The sequence below is a fragment of the Alosa sapidissima genome, chromosome 8, assembly GCF_018492685.1.
Source record: "Alosa sapidissima isolate fAloSap1 chromosome 8, fAloSap1.pri, whole genome shotgun sequence".
In the NCBI taxonomy this organism is placed as follows: Eukaryota; Metazoa; Chordata; class Actinopteri; order Clupeiformes; family Clupeidae; genus Alosa; species Alosa sapidissima.
Window position 1 is genome coordinate 1,755,785 of NC_055964.1, and position 20,468 is coordinate 1,776,252.

The 20,468-nt window shown below is 39.9% G+C and overlaps 2 protein-coding genes across 8 annotated transcripts in view; one reads left to right on the forward strand and one right to left on the reverse strand.

The window, feature by feature from the left end:
• rhbdd3 (rhomboid domain containing 3) overlaps window positions 1-4,772 on the reverse strand; it is a 25,372-nt gene extending 20,600 nt beyond the window's left edge. For 2 of the 3 annotated variants that reach the window (XM_042101433.1, XM_042101432.1), the window contains exon 1: window positions 4,610-4,772. In XM_042101433.1, coding sequence (XP_041957367.1) covers window positions 4,610-4,772 — 163 coding nt within the window. The remainder of the gene's footprint in view (window positions 1-4,609) is intronic. The other variant, XM_042101434.1, reaches the window with a different exon arrangement.
• The window catches only part of tmem119a (transmembrane protein 119a), a 25,239-nt gene continuing 9,247 nt past the window's right edge, over window positions 4,477-20,468 (forward strand). For 2 of the 5 annotated variants that reach the window (XM_042101448.1, XM_042101447.1), the window contains exon 1: window positions 4,477-4,644. The gene's annotated coding sequence lies outside the window, so the exon portion shown is untranslated. Of the gene's footprint in view, window positions 4,645-4,665; window positions 4,780-5,415; window positions 5,579-20,468 lie in introns of those variants that run through there. The other 3 variants (XM_042101446.1, XM_042101445.1, XM_042101449.1) reach the window with 3 other exon arrangements.

The following is a 20,468-nucleotide window of genomic DNA, read 5'->3' on the forward strand; positions in this document are numbered from 1 at the left end:
TCATTGTCTTGCTGCCCTTCATCCGTTCTGTGATTGGTCCCCTAACTGAGGCGAAAATTTGCTCCACGGAATCCAGGCTGCCTTAGCCTGGCGGGCCATCCTATATCATTGAAATGTATAGTCTGGAATCGACCCATTCACCTCGCTTAATCCAAGGGGCGGGCAGAGAATTGTCTTTCAAACTGCCTAGGCATGCAATAGGCCAGCGCTACGACCAATCAGAACAAAGAGCAGGATGACGTGGCCAGGTCGGCAAAACGGCAAATACATCCTTCTTCGAAAGGAATGACTTAAGTGCATTGTGTTGCTCAACTTTGAAAGAAAAGCACAAGTCCAACTCCTCCAAAGTTGACGCCAACGCCGATTCAAACAACCGCTCTTCGTTCACCATAGCCACCTTCCTTGTTGTTCACCGTCGCAGGACTGTCGTCATCCTGTTAAGCCCGCCTTAAGACTCTCTAACAAAATAGAGCGCTGTGATTGGATGACGTCCACGGCGTCAGCCAATAGAAATCCCTATGGTTTGCTACTAAACGTACAGGCTGAGCAAATTAATTTGCCGCCGCTAGGGTGCGTCTAGATTTCTAGGCTAAGGCTGCCTATCAGCGTGAATAAAATCGCGCGCGTAAGGCAGCATGGGAAAACCCAGGCTATTGTTTCGCTGTGTTCTTCCTTTTAAAACGAGAATAAATCAATTTCAAGAGATGAAAATCACTAGATCGAAACATGTAGAGGCTTTTATGTATTTTCCAGGGTATTTAAAGGAAAAGTTTGCGCTAGTATGAAAGATAAAGTTTATAACGTAACAGTAAATTTGCCTAATCTGTTCTGATTACATAACGATGCGAAGTCATCCAACAACATGCCCATTGGATCCTGTCCTGTCCACTCTTCAGTCTATCGCACCCGCTGTTCTACCAGCAGTCACACATGTATTTTTAAAGTAGATTGCCTGGAAATTCACAATTTCGTCGCCATTTAAAAAAAAAAAAAAAAAACATAGTCCAGTATTTCTTTCGAAATTGAAATGAAGTTGTATGCAACAGCAAACCCTAGCTTTAAAAAAAAAAACGGCGACGAAATTGTGAATTTCCAGAGCGTGTTACTCCACACTCGGCAATCGACTCCTACGGACTTTCCCCTAAAGATGGCAGCTGCAGCAGTAAAGGTACTGGCTTGATGAAATTCATTCTGGACTCTCTATCCGACCACATAAAGACCTCGGGATACTTCGGTTTGGCTTTAGGGACCCTCTACTCACTACCACGTAAGCGTAATGTTGTTTGGAACTGTAGAAGAGGTATAAAAATAGCGTTTTGTAGCAGCGAAATGACATGCCCGGGTCACTTCCAGGCTAACGAGTTTTGACTAAAAACGGTAAAATCGAACTTTCTCAAAACACATCCGAATGACATGTTTCTGATGTCAACTCAACGCATGTACTCCCAATCATCCGTAAATTGATCTAAAGTGCATTTTACTCCGGATAATTCCTTTAAAGGGCGTTCTTTCAACGTGTCTTGAACGAACACCACTAACCACTCGGTGAGTTGCAGTTTTGAAAACGAACGTTAAGGGTTGTTTTAGGACATGTTTGAATAGCCTACAGTATACCTGCTGGCAGCCACTCTGACTAGTCAAAGGCGATTCAAAACGAGTCAGAAAGGTCGAGACAGGACCAATCGTCAAAATTTCGGTATCCACCACTCTAGTTCATCCAAAACAAACCAGAAAAGGGACTCAAAGTGCTAAATACCGGAATTTTCCTTTAACTTTTTAGTCTGTTATAACTAAACGTTGTGGCTATATGATATGGCTATATGACTGTGGCTATATAATACTAAAGTTCCACAGTTAGCTAGCTAGCAAGCTAATGTTTTACATTGGATATTATGGTAAGTGTTAGCTACGGGCTAAATTTGTCCTTAACATTGGGGTATTGGAAACAAATTAGGTTGGTAATGTACATAGGTTCAGCATGAGTCAGTTATCGTAACGCCTCCAATTACCACCACTTTCGTTCGAAAATTCTACAACAATGATGTTTTTTCATAGCTACTTAAAAATAACATCTGATAAATGAACCTTACATTTTTCAGTAGCCATAGGTGTGTAGATTTGAACCAACGCTCAGAGGTTAGTGATGGCCTGGTGGGTCGCCTATTAGGGGTTTGCACGGCGTGTCATCAGATCTGGAAATCGCCATATTGGAGATACTCGCCTCATTAGAAAGCATTAGGCACTGAAGTAAATCCCTAACATCGTCAAGGAAATGGTTAATTATTGCCGTGTTTTAGGTTGTACAAATAGGTCAGACTGAGAAAAACATCTGGTGTAGGTATCGACTTCCAAAAGTTATTAAAAAACCAGGGAGAAGGGACAATAATGCCAGAAGTTATCAGAGGAAGGGGGGCGCTTGTGGTTGAACTTGGTACTTCGTCTCCCTCACCCAACTCATATGGATCTGCGCTGCCAATAATCCGTATTTTCTCAAAATATCGCGCCTTTTCTTGTGGTCCAAGTCCTGCCTTATATGCCTTTGCATCTTAGACGCATTTTGATGAGCTCGTCTCATCACGTAACATATCCAAAGTGCATAATACTCCATTGTACTTCATTCACTGAGTATTGCCAATATGGCCGCGCGTGCTGGGTTACCATAGTTACCGGCCAGAACGTGACGTCGGTGCAAACCCCTAATTTACGCCATTTCAATGGCACATGAACGGTTAGACCGACAATTCTCGTCATGAAATTAAAATTCCACTGGAGCTCCAAGCGGATTTGTACATGCAGCCATACAACACTGTTTACAGCTCTTCGAGTCACGGTAAAATGTCATTTTTGGTACATAGCTCATTTAGATACACATATGGTGTGGGAGCTTGCGTTTCTTGCGTACATATTTCTTCATAATCGTTGTGTTAGTAAAATAATTGAATGTCCTGTGAATTAATAACTAGAAGTAATAGAGTGGTGAAGTCCCGCCCCTTCTACTTCCGGTCCATGGGACCTATCTTTCAAAAAATTATGAACGGGAGTTAATGGAGAGATAACAATTATTTTTTGGTCCAGTTTGAATTGTGCCACAAATTTCACATATGATATGTGTGAATTTAAAAGATAATTTTTCACGTCAAGAAAGTACTGTTGTTCGATAGACTTCAAAAGTTATGTTGATTTTGTGCGAATCCACTTAGTGGACTACATCTCTCGTCTCGAACGATGTACGTCACCAACGTAATGAAGCGATAAGAGCTGTTATGCTAGTTAACGGTTGCATCTTGCTGCCTGCTATGTCACTTAACAGTATGTAATGTACAGTCTATGGACGAATACAACTTACCTGATGTGTTTAATCCTCTGACTCAAACCTCTGAAACAAACTGCAAATGTCTTTACATGAAAAATTGTCTTTAAAATTGACAAACATCATATGGGTAATTCAAGGCACAAGTCAACCGGGACCAGAAAATAATTTCTTTTTCGCCATAGACTGCCGTTCAATTTTTTTTTAAAGATTGGAAGGAGGCGGGACTTCACCACTCTATAGGGAGGGAAAGTGAAAACCAGCGCCCCAAGTGGTTGCGTTCCTATCGAAGAGCAGCTCCAATGTTAAGTCCCATAGACCTATTTTTAAAAAAATATTGTGAAGCCAAATCAGCGTTGTTATCCACCAAAAATATTTTTCAGTGTCTATACAGTAATAATATTCTAACTGTGAAAATGTCAGACCCTATTTCGCCTTATTTAAGAAAATCGAAATGGCTCCTTTTGTTTCATAAACGAACTACAAAAGAAGTCACGTGACTTTACCCTTCAACGTTACTCACGGTAGCATGGTTTGTTTATTAGCCTGGTTAGCATTGACACTTAACACTTACAGCTAGCTCTTCATGTGAGTAGAAGCACAACACCAGTTATCCTGACATAAAGGTTATCACCACGCGGTTTACATCACGTTCCATTATTACAAAAATATGTTAAGCCAGTTAAGCAAATTGCGTATTGATCAGTTAGAGATTAAGCGCAAAACATGTGACGTCACATGCAGCTGTAGTTACTTATCACCTGTTACGACAAAAACTCAAAACAATTCAACTGATCCTAAAAATAAGGTATGACCACTTGAAGCAATAGAGGTGACCCCAGTGCCTAACATATGGAAGGCCTTAAATTAAGATCCCAATGTGCACCGAGATATATTTTTTCTAAAAAAAAATCCCATCCACTCCGCTAAACTCTAGGAACGCAACCACTAGATGGCGAAGAGATTACTTTCCCTCCCTATGTGTGACTACTAGCTGTCTTTCCCATTGGAATCAATGATATTGTATTTGTGTGTCGCTTTGGACAAAGGCGTCTGCAAAGTGCCATAACTACAATACTAACTTGTCTTCCCCTAAAAAGGAGCGTGAATCTGTTCAAACGCATTCTATGACGTGGCGCCGGTTGTGAGAATCTGGTTGGCACAAGTGGGACTTTTATTTTCCATCGCTGGAGAGAAGGCTAGACCGAATGTGTTTCACAAAGAACATGTTTACAGTTTAGCAAGTGATCGCTTTGTTGGGCGCTAGGATGATAGAGGTGTAAAGTATGTTTATGTTACCTTTCAGACTTGGAAATTCGCCACCTGGTCCCAAGGTGAGGCTAGTCTGAGCACCACACAGCCACAATAAAACGTTCAAGGCTGTTAGCAGAACAGTGCCGAGGTAAAATCCAGGGCGATTTGCATTCAACCCACACAATGCTAAGGATATACGGTTTCGCATTTCAGCTGTAAGTCTACTTCACTTTCAAAGTAACGTTACACATTTTCGTTAAGTTAGAATTTGAACATAACGTTAGATGTCCAACATGTACTAGTAAGGTTAGATCTAACGTAATGCGAGCTGCGCTATTAACGTTACAAATGTGAACGCCACATTGTGTTAACAAACGGTGCCGTTTCCCTGCCACCACATCTTCATTTTATGCAAGAATGCCGGCCAGACTAACTGGTTAACATTATTTCCCCTGTTAGCTCCACGATAAACAGCAATGTTATGTGAAATTATTCACTTCAACCACTAACGTTAGCTTTAGCAGAGACTTTCTAATGTGGAGACACAGCACTCAAAAAATACTCTATAGAAATGCATGGGGCTAGTTTGTCACGCCAATATGGCCGTTGTCTACACATATCCCACCCCTTCCTCGGCAAAACGTCGACATGTGAATACATTGAGCCAATCATATGGTGTGTTGTGAAGACATCGTGCCAATCATGTGTTGTGATCTCGCCGCTGGAGCAAGATTGGTGTTGTGAAGCCTTGCGCACGCGCAGTTCGACCCAAAGACTGTGCCCGATGAGTGCCCATAAAACGTTGGTATATAGCCGCCGAGTGGAGGGACTTGCCTAAAAGGACTTTAGCTTTAGTCTTTGTGAGGAGCAATCACCTATCCTTCCTAGATTAAAAACACAGATATGCATCTCAAATTGGGTTATCGTGATTTAAGTTCCGTGGAGCTAGCGACAGCTACTGGACAGTACGCGGCAATAGCGGGCAATATGGCGGCGAAAAGCGTCAAAATAAAGGTACAGACGAACGATCAGATAAAGTAGGTTAAAATTCGGTTTTCAGAGTATTTTTAAAAGGTTTACACGAAATGTTAACATGTTGCTGAAACTTGTAACACTTGCCTGTGTAAATGCATGTGCAAATGTTGTAATTGTGGCAGAATTGTCTTGAAACATCCTTGAAATTGAACGGAAGTGATCTCACGCAACACCTTTCACTATAGGGAGGGAAAGTAATCTCATCGCCATCTAGTGGTTGCGTTCCTAGAGTTTAGCGGAGTGGATGGGATTTTTTTTAGAAAAAATATATCTCGGTGCACAGTGGGATCTTAATTTAATGCCTTCCATATGTTAGGCACTGGGGTCACCTCTATTGCTTCAAGTGGTCATCCCTTATTTTTAGGATCAGTTGAATTGTTTTGAGTTTTTGTCGTAACACGGTGATGAGGAACTACAGCTGCATGTGACGTCACATGTTTGGGCGCTTAATCTCTAACTGATCAATACGCAATTTGCTTAACTGGCTTAACATATTTTTGTAATAAGGAACGTGATGTAAACCGCGTGGTGATAACCTTTATGTCAGGATAACTGGTGTTGTGCTTCTAATCACATGAAGAGCTAGCTGTAAGTGTTAAGTGTCAATGCTAACCAGGCTAATAAACAAACCATGCTACCGTGAGTAACGTTGAAGGGTAAAGTCACGTGACTTCTTTTGTAGTTCGTTTATGAAACAAAAGGAGCTATTTCGATTTTCTTAAATAAGGCAAAATAGGGTTTGACATTTTCACAGTTAGAATATTATTACCGTATAGACACTGAAAAATATTTTTGGTGGATAACATCGCTGATTTGGCTTCACAATATTTTTTTTGAAATAGGTCTATGGGACTTAACATTGAAGCTGCTCTTCGATAGGAACGCAACCACTTGGGGCGCTGGTTTTCACTTTCCCTCCCTATGCAAGGCAAGACAAACCAGAGCCTGTCTACGGACATTCTCTGGATAAACGTCTCCATCTCCTGATGTAGGCTACTTTTAAAAGAGAGGGGAACAAAAACAAACATAGAAAAGGGGGATAATAATGTACTATACATTGATTTTAAGTTAATGTTTTTATACGATTATACTTTGCATTAATATAATTGTGGAAGGATTACCTTTTTCATTAACAAGACCTAAAATAACACTATTATCAAATAACACTTAGTTCAAACTTAGGGTGGTAGGCTAAAATGGACTCTTTGTACTTTCAGAATAGATATTTATGCCAAATTCGTCTTACTAACTCTGTACGGACTCGTATAGCCTAGCCTAGGCCTGTCATACTATACACAATATTGAACCTTAAATTGTGTGGCTATGGAAACAATAAGTTGTGCATATTTAAAAGGGGGTAAAATGGACTCCTTATAACATATACTTTCAGAATACACATAGATATTTATACCAAGTTCGCCTTTGTAGTACCAGGCAATACCAAGTCTGTACCAAGTCACTAGGCCTTCTATTGACACACACTGTTGAACTTCAAATTGTGTGGCTGTGAAAACAATAAGTTGTGCATATTTAAAAGGGGGTGAAATGGAATCCTTATAACATGTACTTTCAGAATATATAAAGATATCTATACCAAATTCGCCTTTGTAGGTACCAGGCCATACTAACTCTGTATCAAGTCATATAAGCCTGTCATTAATACATAGCCTACTAGTGAACTACAAATCCTGTGGCTATGGATACAAAGTTGTGCATATTTTTTTTTTTTAAAAGGGGGGGGGGGGGGGGGGTGGACTCTTTATATTATGTATACTTTCAGAATATACTAAGTTCTCCTTTGTAGTACCAGGCCATACTAAGTCTGTACCGAGTCACATACTAGGCCTGTAAATAACACACACTGTTGAACTTCAAATTGTGTGGCTGTGAAAACAATAAGTTGGGCATTTGTAAAAGGGGGGTGAAATGGAATCCTTATTACCTGTACTTTCAGAATATATATAGATGTTTATACCAAGTTCACCTTTGTAGGTACCAGGCCATACAAACTCTGTACCGAGTCATATACTATGTCTGCCATTGACATACACTGTTGAACTTCAAATTGTGTGGCTGTGAAAACAATAAGTTGTGCATATGTAAAAGTGTGGTGAAATGAAATTTTTATAACATGTACTTTCAGAATATATATAGATGTTTATACCAAATTCGCCTTTGTGAGTACCAGGCCATACTAACTCTGTACCGAGTCACATACTAAGCCTTACATTGACATACACTGTTGAACTTCAAATTGTGTGGCTGTGAAAACCATAAGTTGTGCATATAAAAGGGGGGTGAAATTGAATCCTTATAACATGTACTTTCAGAATATATATAGACATTTATACCAAGTTCGCCTTTGTAGGTACCAGGCCATACTAAGTGTGTACCGAGTCATATACTATGTCTGCCATTGACATACACTGTTGAACTTCAAATTGTGTGGCTGTGAAAACAATAAGTTGTCTATATGTAAAAGTGGGGTGAAATGAAATCCTTATAACATGTACTTTCAGAATATACATAAATATTTATACCAAGTTCACCATCACACACACCACTGTCCACACCACTGACCACATCACTGACCACCTCAGCACACACACCTCTGTCCACCTCTGTCCACACCACTGACCACACCGGCACACACACCACTGTCCACACCACTGACCACATCACTGACCACCTCAGCACACACACTACTGACCACACCACTGACCACACCATCACACACACCACTGTCCACAGCAGCACACACACCACTGTCCACACCATCACACACACCTCTGTCCACCTCTGTCCACACCACTGACCACACCAGCACACACACCACTGACCACACCACTGACCACCTCAGCACACACACCACTGACCACACCATTACACACACCTCTGTCCACACCACTGTCCACCCCAACACACACACCACTGACCACACCAGCACACACACCTCTGTCCACACCACTGTCCACCCAAACACACACACCACTGTCCGCCCCAACACACACACCACTGTCCACCCCAACACACACACCACAGTCCACACCACTGTCCACCCAAACACACACACCACTGTCCACACCACTGTCCACCCCAACACACACACCACTGTCCACACCACTGACCACCTCAGCACACACACCTCTGTCCACACCACTGACCACACCAGCACACACACCACTGACCACATCACTGGCCACCTCAGCACACACACCACTGTCCACCCAAACACACACACCACTGGCCACACCACTGTCCACCCCAACACACACACCACTGACCATACCATCACACACACCACTGTCCACACCAGCACACACACCACTGTCCACACCAGCACACACACCACTGACCACACCATCACACACACCACTGTCCGCAGCATCACACACACCACTGACCACATCACTGACCACCTCAGCACACACACCTCTGTCCACACCACTGACCACACCAGCACACACACTACTGACCACACCACTGACCACATCACTGACCACCTCAGCACACACACCACTGTCCACCCCAACACACACACCACTGGCCACACCACTGTCCATCCCAACACACACACCACTGACCACACCATCACACACACCACTGACCACACCAGCACACACACCACTGTCCACACCATTGTCCGCACCAGCACACACACCACTGACCACATCACTGACCACCTCAGCACACACACCACTGACCACACCATCACACACACCACTGTCCACAGCATCACACACACCACTGTCCACACCACTGACCACATCACTGACCACCTCAGCACACACACCTCTGTCCACACCAACAGGCACACCTAATGCTAACAAAATATCATCCACATCAAATGACAAAGTCTGTGACAAACCACTTACACCATCCGCACCACTAGTATGCACACCAACAATTAAGTTGAATTACACATGCAACATTAGTCAGAGGGCTAAATACTTTCTTAGCTAGGGAAAGTAGTTTCTCCAACTAACTGTTTAGCTACTTAGGGGTAAAGTAAGCAGTGTAGGCTCTACTGTCCACTGCTGGTCTGGACAGACAAAAGCTAACAATATTATTTTCCATTATTCAGTAATGACTTGACCAAAACAAAATTCAAGTAAATATAAATATTTTAATAATGGTGTTCCATTCCAATGTTAACCTGATTCAATTGGATCTGTGTTTCATATAAAATGTATCATTATTAAATGTAAATATAGATCAGCACTTGCCTTGCCGTAACAATGGATTTATCAACATTCTTCTCACCACTGATAATGTGATTTGGACTTAAGAGACTGTATTTTGCCAGTGTTCTGTTTTCTTTCATTTTGGACACCTAATACATTGAGTGACAGAACACCCTAACTTGTCATACTATATTTACATATTTGGTATTGTTGGATTCAGTACAACCCCACCTTTCCCATAAGCCATCATATGTGTTTCTATGATAATCCCTGGTAAAGCAGCTACAAAGTAAATGAAAACATTCTGCATAGATATTCATTTATTTCATGTCCCTTATTTTATGTGTATGTTTACATGTCTCTATTCATTCCATACATCAAGATATTCACATCCCGTCTTTTCTAGTAGGTAACTTATTGTTTTCACAGCCACACAATTTGAAGTTCAACAGTGTGCCAATGACAGGCCTATAGTATATGACTCGGTACAGAGTTAGTATGGCCTGGTACCTACAAAGGCGAACTTGGTATAAATATCTATATATATTCTGAAAGTAAATGTTATTATGATTTCATTTCACCCCACTTTTACATATGCACAACTTATTGTTTTCACAGCCACACAATTTGAAGTTCAACATTGTGCCAATGACAGGCCTATAGTATATGACTCGGTACACAGTTAGTATGGCCTGGTACCTACAAAGGCGAACTTGGTATAAATATCTATATATATTCTGAAAGTACATGTTATAAGGATTCCATTTCACCCCACTTTTACATATGCACAACTTATTGTTTTCACAGCCACACAATTTGAAGTTCAACAGTGTACTGTATGTCAATGGCAGACATAGTATATGACTCGGTACACACTTAGTATGGCCTGGTACCTACAAAGGCGAACTTAGTATAAATATCTATATATATTCTCAAAGTACATGTTATAAGGATTCCATTTCACCCCCCTTTTACATATGCACAACTTATTGTTTTCACAGCCACACAATTTGAAGTTCAACAGTGTACGTCAATGGCAGACATAGTATATGACTCGGTACACACTTAGTATGGCCTGGTACCTACAAAGGCGAATTTGGTATAAACATCTATATATATTCTGAAAGTACATGTTATAAGGATTCCATTTCACCCCCCTTTTACATATGCACAACTTATTGTTTTCACAGCCACACAATTTGAAGTTCAACAGTGTATGTCAATGGCAGACATAGTATATGACTCGGTACAGAGGTAGTATGGCCTGGTACTCACAAAGGCGAATTTTGTATAAACATTTATATATATTCTGAAAGTACATGTTATAAGGATTTCATTTCAGCCCACTTTTACATATGCACAACTTATTGTTTTCACAGCCACACAATTTGAAGTTCAACAGTGTGCCAATGACAGGCCTATATTATATGACTCGGTACAGAGTTAGTATGGCCTGGTACCTACAAAGGCGAACTTGGTATAAATATCTATATATATTCTGAAAGTACATGTTATAATGATTTCATTTCAGCCCACTTTTACATATGCACAACTTATTGTTTTCACAGCCACACAATTTGAAGTTCAACAGTGAATGTCAATGGCAGACATAGTATATGACTCGGTACAGAGTTAGTATGGCCTGGTACCTACAAAGGCGAATTTGGTATAAACATCTATATATATTCTGAAAGTACATGTTATAAGGATTCAATTTCATTCCCCTTTTAAATATGCACAACTTTATATTTTTTTATCAGCCACACAGTTTAATTATATTGGTGTAGAAAAAATATAGCATTCTAAGGTTTAAATGTCTTAAATGTCTTATTTAATTATTTTCTAACTTTACTTTCCCTTTGGTAACACAATATAGTTTTAAATTAATAATCTTTAAACATATATGTTCTGACTTTTATTTTGAAGGATTCGCGAATGGCGGCCATATTGGAATTTTCTTTACTGTCGCTAGTTTCACACTACTTCGTGATTTATGTAGGCTTCTTCTTCTTCTGTCAGGTTTTATGGCAGATTACAGGCAAAGTGTATTACCGCCATCTACTGGACTGAGATGCAATCAATTGGATGTTTTTTCAGAGAAAATAATAATAATAATAAAAAAAAAAGGAAAACACAAAACAACCAACTAAATCCTATTTGCTAATTGTGTTTCTTTGATAAATGTGATCACAGCACTAGTGATATTTCCTGATCTAGGCTCACCTAATAAGGTTTTAAAAGTGGCAGAAGAGCATTATGGAACAACAGTTTTAGGAGAGGGATATCCATATGAACTTAGCTCTGAGGAGAGGGAGTTGTTTTCCAGGAGTGGTAGGCAGCTAACAACAGTCTCAGTCTACAGCAGAGCCACCTACAAAGGTGAAAGGCTTGACAGCATAGATTATAAAAGATGCTTAAAAACTAAAAGTTCTGTAATAGAGTTGCCTGAGGGAAAATTTGGAGAAATAACTCAAATTCTGAAATTATGTTTATTGTAAAGCTTTTCAAGGTTGATCAAGAAGAAATCTATTGCAAGCACCCGTCATATAACATGTGTCCATAATACAGAGCAAAAATGTGTTTTGGTCCCGAGTGAGATTGTTAGTAAGTGTATGCTTGTTGACCTTGGGGAAAAAATGTACATCTGCACATTCCCCAATACCTATGAAAAAGACTGATGTTAAACTTCCAAAATAAACAAAATAAAACAAAGTTGTTGTTATTTGTTGAACTGTTAAACTTCCAAAATAATCTATCTATTATAGGCCTATGTAGCCAGAGGTGGACAGAGTACACAGCTTCATTACTTGAGTAAAAATACAGATACCCTTTGCTAAATTTTACTCAAGTACAAGTAAAAGTACAACAGTCATGTCTACTTAAGGAAAAGTACTGAAGTACTTGTTTTTAAAAGTACTTGAGTACCAAGAGTACAGGAGTAGCCTACATTTTCTAAATATTGCATTACTAGTGCCACAGTGCTTACATTTATGTACAGAAACGTCCTACATGGAGTAATGAAAAATGTTAATGTTAATACTAGGGCTGTCAAAATAACTGATTAATTTTGATTAATTAATTTGAGAAAAAATAACTGATTAAAAAAAAAATAACGCAGATTAATTGATTCCGTATGACCTTTGACCCCGAGCCGGTGTAGTCAGTAACCATTAAACTGTAAAAAGAAGGAGAGAAGAAAATGTGCTGTCTAGATCATTGATTGGAACATTTACTTTTAAAAAACGGTCTGATGGTGTTGATTAAAATAAAGTCCTCTGCGATGTCTGCAGCAAGGAATTTGCATATCACCGGAGTTCATCAACTCTAAAGTCGCACATCAATGCAAAGAAATAGACATTGAGGGGAGTGTTCATTTATTTTCATTGTGTCCCCTAGGTTATATCTGTGGCCTGAAATACCTTGTATTTAAATTTATTTCCTCAGCATATTAGGTCATATCATAGATCATTATGTCCATTATTAAAATAATAATTAAAGAGTTTTTGAACTTTAATGTCACTAATGCTGATTATTTAATGATACGTTTGAATTTAAATATTTAAAATACTTTCACAGCAAATATTATATATGCGATTAATTTAGATTAATTAATCACAGATTATGTAATTAATTAGATTAATTTTTTAATCGATTGACAGCCCTAGTTAATACCTTGGAGAATGTAAAAGGAATTGAAAGTAAAATCAAGTCATTTTCATCTTTTTACCATGTTGCCAGGGATGAGCAGTATTTCTAATACATGTATTTAAAATACGTATTTCAAATACAAAATACTATTTTGTAATTGAAACACTTGAAGGGAAAACTATCCTTAACCTTTTCAGAAAATTGAAATAGTCTGGCGAGGTGGGGCCACAGGTTGGCACATTCCCGGGATGGACCTGCTGCGTCTTCATCCATTGTTTCATCCATGGTTTCGTCTCTTATCTAAATCTGACCATGGAGTTGAAGGTGATTGCTGATAGGCTGTCCCAATCAGTGGCGCCTGCACAATCCAATCATGTTTGAGAGGAAAACAACAAATTGAGGGTTTCCGAGATTTTTCTTTTTTCCTTTTTTTTGTAGAAGTAGTAACGGGTACTCACAGTTAGTAAAGTAACTAAAGAGTAAAGAGTACAATATTTGCCTCTCAAATGTACTTGAGTAAAGTCATGAGTATTGCTATCTTCACTGTCATCACTCACATACATCATACATACAGTACTCTGCTTGCAATAGTAAGTCCCTGCCCCCCCCCCCCCCCCTACATACACAGCACATTATTTCATCAGGAAGCTTCTCCAACACACATCCCCAACATACTTACAGCACACTGCCCACACACACACACACAGTCACTGCTCCACTCCCCTCCCGCCCACACACACATCTTCACTGTCATCACTCACATACATCATACATACAGTACTCTGCTTGCAATAGTAAGTCCCTGCCCCCCCCCTACATACACAGCACATTATTTCATCAGGAAGCTTCTCCAACACACATCCCCAACATACTTACAGCACACTGCCCACACACACACACACAGTCACTGCTCCACTCCCCTCCCGCCCACACACACATCTTCACTGTCATCACTCACATACATCATACATACAGTACTCTGCTTGCAATAGTAAGTCCCTGCCCCCCCCCTACATACACAGCACATTATTTCATCACGAAGCTTCTCCAACACACTTCCCCAACATACTTACAGCACACTGCCCCCCCAATACACAGCACATTGTCTCATGAGGAAGCTTCCCCAACACACATATTGCACACTGCCCTCTCCCCACATACACAGCACACTATCCCATCTCCCCTGTCATCCCCCCAACACACACACCAAGACCCCTGGCAGTTGGGTTAGCCCCTTGAGCCGTGGATCTGCCCAAGGTTTCTTCCTTGGTAAGGGAGTTTTTCCTTGCCCCTGTTGCTCTTGGGTGCTCCTTGTTGGTGCCCCCCACCCAATCCCAATCCTCCCCCACCTTTTTTATGCAGCCCTTGCCACTTAATCTACTAAACCCCTCTTCTACTGCACTCCTTACCCCCCCCCCCCCCCCCCCCACCCCCATTAATGCACAAATAGGCTGACACCAGACATAATTTCACTGCATTTCTTACTTCCAGTAACTATATGCATGTGACAATAAACTTCCTTGTATCCTTGTATCCTTGTACTCCCCAAAAATGATACTCGAGTAAAGTACAGATCCCTTAAAATTGTACTCAAGTACTGTACTCAAGTAAATTTGTTTTCAGATAAATTAAAATACTCTTGAATTGATTAATTAATCCAATGTGGTTTTAGGCCCTGCTAGACCAGTTGAGACCACTTGTTTAACCAGTTGAGACCAATATTCATTTAAACTGGAAGACACCAGTTACATCCTATTGGTTTCAACTGGATGGTACTGGTGAGCCACCCCTGCCCAATAGCTCTATTGGTTCTAATGGGTTTAAAATGGTTTTAACTGGTGTTACTTACTGGGCAAACCAGTACAAAATCAAAAAAACAGTTGGAACCAATACAGACCATTTCAGACCAGTTCACAACAGTAGACCACCTACTGGATTTTCTACTGGAATTTCCACTAGGGCAGGGGTTCCCAAACTTTTCCACGACAAGGCCCCCCAAATACCACTAGGTTCTGGCCAAGGACCCCCTTGATGTGTTATCCCATTGACAATACTATGGCAAATGTAAAAATACATTAAGCTAATCCTAATAATTATTTTAGCCACAAGGACTTTGCGATGGAGTATACAGTGTGTAACAATTATATTTTGAGCTTTCTGCTGAGAGCTATCTCTCTACTATTATTCCCAGTGGAAAATATATGCAACAAATTATTATAATGGCATTGTATAACAACCCTCATAGTAATAGATATACTTAAAAAAATTCAGATGTATTTATTTGTTGCTTTTATTTTTCCTTCCAACTAGCTGAGGCCCCCCTGGCACACCCTTGCGGGCCCCCACTTTGAAAACCACTGCACTAGGGTACAGATAATGTTTGGTTTAATATCTAATTCCTCAATAAAGTTTTTAAGTTCTTAACCATTAGCAATTAAACTTCTGGCGTTCCACTGTAAAATTGATAGATTCATTACGAACTACCACCTGGTACCTGGCTATCAGAAATTCCTAATACCATGTTATGAATAGAATCAACTGACAAATCATGAATCTCTAGATACTTTTCTGCTGCTCTTTTAATTATTTTAATTCTATCACTTCTACTTGTAACTTGGGCTGAACAGTTAACCACTTCCACCATAAAAGCAATGAAACCTTTCTTATCCACAACTGAAGTATCTTCAGTTACCTTACAACATTTGGTTTTTGTTCCTTCCGCACATTTACCATACTCATGTTCGCCTCCACATTTAGCACATCTAGGTTTTGATTTGCACGCAGAAAAAATATGTCCATATCGCTGGCATTTCTAAGCATCTAGTTGTTGGGGGGATGTAAGTCCTCGTCATATAACTTACATACCCAATCATGATTCGTTCAGGCATCTTAACCTCATCCAACACTAACAAGACAGACAAACTTGGTCCTTTACTTCCATTCCTAAGTACTTGCAAACGCTTGACTTTGCTGACTCGAATTCATTTTACATTACTTTTAATGTCTTCTTCTGATAAGTCTGTCGATACTCCTGATATCTCCGCCATTATTTTACTCCTTTCTTCCCAGTCTTGGGCTTTAACACTTTTCCCCAGTAACGTTTTAAGTTTCATCAATCCCATTCTCTAATCCCTGTCTTGACAAACCACTAACAGGTTACCATCTCTTAGCGTTCTGACGGAGCGAACTTCTCCTATTTGCTTATAAATTGCTTCACTGACTTTTAATGGGTTTAATGCACAGGGGGTTTGAAATTGAATCACTACTTTAACCTCAGTCCTAACTATTTTCGTTTCATCTAGTTTAGTATTTCCCTTTCTTTTCTTCGATGCTCTTTGAATTAAATTCCATTCACCTTCGTCACCTTCGCTTATAGTACTCTTACTATCATGCTCCCCTGACAACTCCTCCAAATCATTAGTTTCAAACGTATCCATGCTTAACAATCCATGAAGATAAAAGTCAGAATTTGTTCATAGATTTTTCAATTCATAAAGAGGAAAATGTGTACCAAAGGTACAGTGGGTCCCGGTTAAAAATTGACACTTCATTCACGATCAAGGTGATTCACGCAGCTGGGTGAAATGTAAGTACAACTGCAGCCGCTTGGGGGCAGCATAGTCCGCTGTGGTGTTCCGCGGTTGAACCGGACGGAGCAAGGGCTGTGATTGGCCGAGTTTTCAGTGTGTTTCTCTGTGTTTTTAGCAGCCCCTGCAACATGCTAGTCCATAGCCTATAAGCTTTGTACATAATGTTAAACATAGTTTTGGATTCAGTGGCAAGATTTCTTGATTGTACAGTGCCTGTCTCTCAGTAATGTTTTAAAATGAGAGCTTCGTCAGCTGGCAGAAGGCTACTTTGTGAAAAGTTTGCTTGTTAACAGAACATAAATATGCTGCCCAGAAACCTCATGAATAGTTCTGATTTTTTTTACTACACTAACGAGGTTGAAATATAGCCTTTGCCTACAGCATCTCCTTAACAGTAATGTTAACAAAATGACAGTCATATGACAAAGGAAAACGAATTTGGTCACTCAAGACTGTGCCACAGAAACCAGTGTAGGCTACAGTCCTACCCAAAGCAGATAGCGTTGTCTGACGGTCGAGTGGGTTAATGCACGTATTTCCAGAACAGGTCTGCAACTTTCAGGCAGTTCTGAGTTCGAATCTAGGCAGGAGCAGAGCCATATAAAGGCCTAGGCCTATTGTTATAATTTTTTGCAAGGTGTTGCTCCTGGCAAGACTTGTTATAAGACGCTTGGTGATTAATTGATAGCCGTTTTTGGGACACGTTAAACGTTCTGTTACTGTTCTGTTCTGTTACGACTGTTACATGCTCTTACAACTGTATGCTACAATGATTGCAATACAAAAATATGCGCGTGTTAGTTTAGTTAGTTTTGTGATGTTTTGCACTTTTGCCTCATGGGGGGCTTTTTTGGCAAGATTGACCTTGGTTAGACTCTGCATATGTTATTTCTCCGTATGGAAAATAAAGTCAATTTTCGACACACGTCTGTTATTAGTTCAATAACTGTTGCTTGTTAAAACATGTTACTAGTGAAACTCAAATGATTTTAGAAATATTTAGCCAAAGCCAAAAAGTGTTAGAGAGAAGGAGAGACGCCGGTGCAGCTCAGATGTCTTCTTAATTTTCTTTATTAAAAGGTGCAGAACATTATTCAACTTTGACTAACGTTTCGATGTGTCGAAGTTTTTGACTAACGAACATCGAAACTTTAGTCAAAGTTTAATAATGTTCTGCACCTTAAGAAGACATCTGGGCTGCACCAGCGTCTCTCCTTCTCTCTAAAATATCTGTCCTGACTTTGTCTACCAAAAAGTGTTACTTTGTGCCCCGCGCTCCCCCACTGCTTGTGAAAGAAGGGGGTGGGGGAGGGGGGCTTAACGTGAAAAAGCTAAATGTCCCAAAACGGCAACAAGTCATAATGGTAGGCTACAGGAAGTGGGGGGAGGGTATGGGATGACCAGAGCCGTCTTCGCTGTGCTATTCAGAAAGCATCTTCTATTGTCTTTCCAGGCGCACACAGCTCGTTACCATAGCCTATCGAGTGCCTTGATAGGCTCTGCTCTTGGGTTTGGCCTCACAGCGAACTCAACCCTCTTGTTGCTTGCAGTTTGTTAAATAAAGCGATGCAGATTACATTATTTATCTCTGATTAATTGCGTCTTTTGATGTCTTTTGCAACATCTACTTGTTAGGCTGGGCTACTGTCAATGTCCTGTACAGGTTAATGTTCAACAATTGCTGGTGTAGGCCTACAGGCTATAATCAATTAGGGACTGTTCGTTATTTATTTAAGGGGCTACCGGAGGAGTTTTGGGAGCGTTAGTCAAAAAAGACGTGATAGGCGGGTCAATATATGAAAAAAAAAACACCTAACCTCAAAAAAATTGATACAAAAGGTTTTTTAACTGATTATGATACCTTTAGATGTACTTAACATATTAAAAATCTAGTAAAATCTGACCCCAGTAAAGGGGTCATTTTCAAGATGGCGTCCAAGATGGCCACCAGAAGCTAATTTGGGATATCTGAAGCATTAATCAGCCTAGGAAAGTGTTTTTCGTGTTTAATCAGATTTAGAGGTCACTGATTCATATATGTCACACTAAAGTATCAGTTCATCATTTTCAAAGACTTATAATTTTCAAGATGGTGTCCAAGATGGCCACCAGAAGCTAATTTTGGCTATATCTGACGCATTATTCAGCCTAGGAAAGTGTTTTTCGTGTTTAATCAGATTTAGAGGTCACTGATTCATATACGTCAGACTAAAGTATCAGTTCATCATTTTCAAAGACTTGTCATTTTCAAGATGGCATCCAAGATGGCCACCAGAAGCTAATTTTGGCTATGAAGCATTATTCAGCCTAGGAAAGTGTTTTTCATGTTTAACCAGATTTAGCGGTCACTGAGTCATATATGTCACACTAAAGTATCAGATCATCATTTTCAAAGACTTAGAATTTTCAAGATGGCGTCCAAGATGGCCACCAGAGGCTAATTTTGGCTATATCTGAAGCATTATTCAGCCTAGGAAAGTGTTTTTCATGTTTTTATCAGATTAAGAGGTCACTGATGACTCTTCATCTCCACCTTTTTTAGTGTTCTTATAGTAGGACCTGAGGATGCATGATGTTTTCTCTCTCAGCGTCACCATGCCTTCAAAACCTTTCCCTTCTGTGAAACATATGTCATTCCCGTACCGCTCCCTCTGATTACCGAATGGAATGGAATGGAATCAACCTCAATCAAATACTCTTTCATGTTAGATCCAAGTACAGAGACAGTCAACTGTTCTTAATTGTGTGCATTTCTGCAAGACACTCCGCTGTTCGTGTAGAAGATATGGATTACCTTGCACTGCTGCCTGTGGAACGTGTCAAAATTAACAATGTGACAATCCACACAAGTTCCTTTCAGAGGAGTCAGAGGATGATGAATAATGATATAATAATTATTTCTGATCTACTTATGCATATAGTTTAAGATTCAGTTTAATTAGCTCCCCCCTAATGATAGATGCCAACAATTATTGATCTACACAAATATACAATGCATTCCTATACAGTACATGGGTCATGGTTCATTAAAGTCATAAAACAGCCACTTACTCGCAAACTCTACTCTACATATTGTAAAAGCATATACCCTGTACATGAAATATAACATTAATCAACAAAATAACATTTCCATCTTCCTCCACACCAAGCATAATACATACTCTATTCTGTATAGGCAAATATAGTGTAAAGCCGATACATTTTGGCATATACAGTCCAGGGAAAACAAATGAAACACCCAAAATATATATTTTCTGAAAGCATTTAACCTGCAGATGAGATATAACACCAGTTAAGACATGTCCCGTCATCCTCCATGCCATGAACAATGCATTGCCCTCTATTCTGTATAGGCGAATCTAGTGTAAAGGGGATACATTTTAGCCTATATTGTCCAGGCAAAACAGATTAAACACCCAAAACCATATCTTTTCTAAAAGCATATAA